Genomic DNA, 5,705 nt, shown 5'->3' on the forward strand with positions numbered 1-5,705 from the left:
AAAATTGGTAAATTTTCTTCTGGTTTAAATACAGGTAACCAAGCCATCCTAGTCTTAGAAATATCTATGACATTGTCAGCATCAGAAATCAGAAATATTTTCATATCACATTGCAGTTGTTGAAGATATCTCCAAATATTTAAGATCATAATTATTTTGAAATGAAGGTGATTATTAGACCCAGCACCACATTTAAGAAATTTAATGTGTTACTAAAGACACATACTTTCTCTATTATTGTGTGTTAATAAAACACACGTGTGGCTCTATACACATTTTTATTTTGGTAACTGTATTTTGATATTACTGGTTTCCTTGGCAATCATTTATACATTTGTTTTGATGCATTTTAAAACCTTATTTTGAGGTACTTTCTTTTAAATTAATGTTCTATTTTTATACCTTTATTTTATTTATTTATATGTGGTGCTGAGGATTGAACCCAGTGCCTCACACATGCTAGGCAAGCGCTCTACCACTGAGCTACAACCCCAGCCCCATTTTGAGGCACTTTTACAATGCAGAGAATTAGTAGCTCAACCCTTGCATAATACCCTAAACTTTACACTTTAAATTTGCCTTCTTTTTAGACCAGCTCCATGAAATTTTATAATTACTCTCAAAATCTTTCAAGTCTCTCCAGGGAAATTGGCAGGCCTTCTAAACAATTCTGCTTATTATGCAATCAAATTATTTTTATTTACTTCAATTATTTAATGATCATTTACTGAATGAAGTAGTATGTCATGTCTTCTAAAGGACCCAGACATAAAAATGGCATAGACAGCTTTCCAAGGAGTTTTACAATCAAAAATGCAAGGCAGTGAGAGGTGTTGGGCAAAGGTGGTGGAGTAGTCCTGTTCGAGTCAAGTAGGAAACCAGCCAAGTATGTCTTCTGTTCTAGAAGATCATTAATAGTTGAGATTTGTATTGCAGAGCTCAGAGGAAGTTGAGATTAAATTGCCAAGGGATATTCAGAGTTGTCCCCAGATCCTTCAAGGCAGGTTATTTTCCCTAAGATATACATGAATTCTATAAGGTATTTTGGCTCTTTTTGAATTCTTACACCTTCTTAACTGTCCTTTCAGGAAAGAGACAACCAGATCAGTTTCATGTCCAAAATATTTAAAACAAAACAAAACAAAATCATGTGATGGAGGAAATGTGACAAGAAGCATTAGACAAATGGGATTCACTTACTGAATGAAATGTTTTGTCATGTCTTCTAAAGAACCCAGAGATGAAAATGATATAGACATGGAAATTACATGGCTGAACTTAAAAGTGTGATATTTAGAACATGGAAGATGATTCTTTTGATCTACTCTACACTTGCCAATTGAAACCAAAAAATGAAAGCACTATCTTAGGAAGTATTATTCCGAAACACTGAAAGTGTTCAAACTTAAGCAGCATGATCGTCATCTAAAAGGTCTTGTAAAGGGGATTTTTGAAAAGGCTTATTGTGATTGGGGTCATTCCTGGATATGCACACCTGTGTTTACAAGATAGTGACTTCTTGTTGAAAAGGGAGACAGGCTATGAGGCAGATAAATCAGACACAAGTGACAGAATTTTTCCTTCTGGGACTCTCTGATGACCCCCTTACCCAGCAGCTGCTCTTCATCTTATTCCTGGGTGTTTATTTGGTCACTGTGCTTGGAAATCTGCTTCTTATATCCCTTGTTCAAGTTGACTCCCGGCTTCACACACCCATGTATTTTTTTCTCTGCAACCTGTCTCTGGCTGACCTCTGTTTCTCTACCAACATAGTTCCTCAGGCCCTAGTCCACCTGCTTTCCAGAAAGAAGGTCATTTCATTTACACGTTGTGCAGCTCAGCTTCTGCTCTTCCTCATTTTGGGGTGTACACAGTGTGCCCTTCTGGCGGTGATGTCTTATGATCGGTATGTAGCAATCTGTAACCCTTTGCATTACCCTAGCATCATGACCTGGAGGGTGTGTCTCCAACTGGCCACAGGATCATGGACCAGTGGCATTTTAGTGTCTGTGGTGGACACTACTTTCACACTAAGGCTACCTTACCAAGGTAGCAACAGTATTGCTCATTTCTTTTGTGAGGCCCCTGCACTGTTGATCCTGGCATCCACAGACACTCGCATTTCAGAAATGGCCATTTTCCTCATGGGGGTTGTGATTCTCCTCATACCTGTCTCCTTAGTTCTTGTATCCTATGGCCGCATCATTGTGACTGTGGTCAAGATGAAGTCGGCTGCAGGAAGACTCAAGGCATTTTCTACCTGTGGCTCCCACCTCATGGTGGTCACCCTTTTTTATGGGTCAGCAATTGTCACCTACATGACACCAAAGTCTTCCAAAGAGCAAGAGAAACTAGTGTCTGTTTTCTATGCCATGGTGACCCCCATGCTTAATCCCCTCATCTACAGCCTGAGAAACAAGGATGTGAAGGGAGCTCTGAGGAAAGTAGCCACAAGGAATTTCCGGTGCCAGCTTGAAATCACCCACTGACTCAGAGACACTTTTGACCTCTTACATAGTAAGACTTGCTAGGTAGTCCTCTTCCTTGTAAATCTAAATATGGCAAAATTCTCATTCTCGGGCCTTGACTATGGATTCACTATCATTTATGCAGCAGTTCATTTGTAGAAGGAGAAGAATAATAATTCATGATCAATAGGATGCAGGATCTGCTTCCTTGTGGTTCATCCTTTGACACATAACAGGATTTCCTCTAAGAAAAAGTAATATTTCATAGACCTTATAAAATCTTTTTTTTGTTGTTGTTATACAGGGGATTGAACTCAGAGGTACTTTACCACTGAGCCACATCCCCAGCCCTTTTTTAAAAATGTATTTTAGTTGTAGACAGACACAATACCTTTATTTTATTTATTTATTTTTATGTGGTGGCTGAGGATCTAACACAGTGCCTCACACATACTGGGCAAACGCTCTCCCAACTGAGCTACAATCCCAGCCCATCCCCAGGCCTTTTTATCTTTTATCTTGAGATGGGATCTCACTGAATTGCTGGGGGCCTTGCAAAATTGATGAGGCTGGCTTTGAATATTCCTGGCTCAACCTCCCAAACTGCTGGGATTACAGGTGTGTGCTACAATTGCTTGTGACCTTGTAAAATCTTTTAAAACATGATGTCTATTCCAGATCTATCATTGAGTATTTCTGAATTTTTTATATCATAAAATAATAAACATTTAACAAACATTGCCTTTTCACTTATCATGAGCTAGGTGCTATGTGTTGGCACATGTCGTATCTGTATGTGTGCTTGAGGAAATGGAAAACACGTGTACAAAGAAGCAGACTATATGAGCTCTGCTGTCCATCTTACACTTTTTTTTTTTGAAGAGACATGAAGATCAGATCTACAAGGATACACTTTCACATTGGTGAATTCAGAGTTTTGGAATCTTACAGTCAATAATGACATATTTTAGGGCTAGCAAGTGCTAGGAGGTATAATCAACCCTAAGCCTAAAGGACAAAGAGGAGGGTATTAAGACCCAGAAAGGATAGCTATATGCACAGTGGACCAGGCAGGAGCTGTGGACTATGTGGTATGGAGGGAGCAAGCCACTGAGAGAAACATTTTAAGTACATTCCCCATCTACCTTTTGATCCTCTGCTATTATATTATAATTAGAAGCCAGAGAACAAAGGAACAATCCATAAAAGATAGCAAATGATCTGAAACACATGGACATGTACCCCATTCCGGTGCAGTCCTACACCAGCCCTCAGGCCTAAGTAGTAGTCAGCGACTCCTTATGAGTCCCTGTTCCACAGGATCGACCATGGTGGATGCCAGTGAAAAGCAGCAGAACAATTTCACCATCAACTGCTTCGGCGACAGGGAGTCCAGTATGAGTGGGGGCAAGTCCTTGGGTGAAAGCACCACCATGAAGGACTCCAACAAAAGCAGGGCCTTCATTTGGTCTCAAGTTGTCTAGAATCTCTCAATTCAATGAGTCACCGCCCTAGGCCTTCACAACAGCCTCAGAGTAAATTATGCCTCATCGTGTACGAACACAATAGACGTAGGTTTTAGTGGTGGCAATAGTGAGTGAGGATTATTTGATATAAACTGATCTTCATTTAAAAATTTTTGAGCATCTGGCAAGGTACAGGTTTTGATGTTCAAGTTTTACTGGGATGAGACCCTTTGATTCCAAGGTCAGGTGGACGGAATGTCAGGACATACATCTGTTCCTAAAGTCTTTAGGGCAGTGCCTCTATAAGGACTTTCCTATTGGGAAGTATTACATACAATTGTATGAAGTAGGTATGAGAGGCAGTCATCATTGTTATCTATAATTGTTTTAAATTATAGGCTATATTTTTAAGATGTCTCCCCACCTTATTTTCTTCTCAGAATTCTTTTGTTTACTTGACTGGGAGAACTTGTAAATCAGACCCTAAATCCAGAGAAGGCAACCTGGATAGGAAGTCTGGTAATACCTTAAAGAGATTTACAAAAACATTTGCCATACCTGGTGCCTAAACCCTGGTTATAATAACCCTTTCTTTAGCCATACATCAAGCACTTTGATTGCCTTTGATCCCTAATTTGTCATCAGTCCAACCCTTTGTTCCTTGGAAGATTTACCTTTGTGTTAAAATTTTGACCCTCTTGCACTGAGAATTTTACATGTAATAAAATAACTTTTGGGCATGACTCCAAGCCAAGAGTTGCTCACTGAGAACCTTGCTCCCTAAACATTGGCCTGAACATTTGTGCAGTCCAGTACAAATCAGACCACTGAACCTATCAGTAATATTTTTTGACATTCTTGTCATTAAATTACTATGTAACATAAATAGTATATGTGTTTATATATGTATTGTTGTATAAATTTAATATAACACCTTATATGCTATAATAAATGATTTATTATCCTGCTGTTAAGTTTGTCCTTTGGGAGCCCTTGCTACAAGAGAGCTAAAGGACACCTTGTCCTTTATGGCACACAAAGTTAGGGTTATTTATAGAGTCGGTGGGGGGATAGGCTTGTGTGGCAAATACTATTTAGCCCTATGATTATCAATGATATATTAGGAATATATTTGCACACAGATAGATTGCCTGGAACCCAAGGCTGCTGTTTGCTGAGAGTCCAGAGTCATATTACTTCACTAGGAAAAACTACTTGGACCAAATAAGAAGCCAGCTTGAAAAGGACAATTGATTTCATTCAATCACATTAAGATTACAGAAAAAAAGTTGAGTACACGAAGAATCATTTCAGTTCCTTACAGCATGTTCCCATAATCTCTCTCTACTTATCTTTGGGGAGTTCTTTACCCTTTATGTCAAGCAGCTTTCATATCCCATGTGGCTAATGTGAGATTTAGGCTGTTGTCAGTGCGGAGTCTTTTACCACGCTACAAGGCATAGGCCACTGTAGCAGAGGCAGAACCCCTGAGGTGCTAGCCACCTAAACGTGTACATTCTAAACCCCTGGGGCTTCTAACCATCCTTTCATAAATCCCATGAGGCAAGAAATTTATTTATTTTCCTCACTAACGTGTCTTCAGGGCCAACACAGGACCTGATGTGCAAAATGTTGAATTAAATTTTGGGGGGGGATTTTTGGGCGCAAACTTAAAATTTGTCGAAAAAAAATGAGTGAGAGAATGAAAAAATTCAGTTATTTATTATCATTAGTAACTACTTTTATTACTTTGTAAATAAAAACACCCTGG

General features: G+C 39.1%; 2 protein-coding genes across 4 annotated transcripts in view; one reads left to right on the plus strand and one right to left on the minus strand.

Annotated features, from left to right (window-relative positions):
- The window catches only part of Znf215 (zinc finger protein 215), a 68,022-nt gene that overhangs the window by 34,745 nt on the left and 27,572 nt on the right, over positions 1–5,705 (minus strand). The gene's annotated exons all lie outside the window — the stretch shown is intronic.
- Positions 1,542–2,489, plus strand: Or2d2 (olfactory receptor family 2 subfamily D member 2). Its single transcript, XM_027942414.3, has one exon. It carries the CDS (start codon positions 1,542–1,544, stop codon positions 2,487–2,489), a length of 948 nt encoding a protein of 315 aa, XP_027798215.2.

Source organism: Marmota flaviventris, chromosome 9, assembly GCF_047511675.1.
Source record: "Marmota flaviventris isolate mMarFla1 chromosome 9, mMarFla1.hap1, whole genome shotgun sequence".
NCBI lineage: Eukaryota > Metazoa > Chordata > Mammalia > Rodentia > Sciuridae > Marmota > Marmota flaviventris.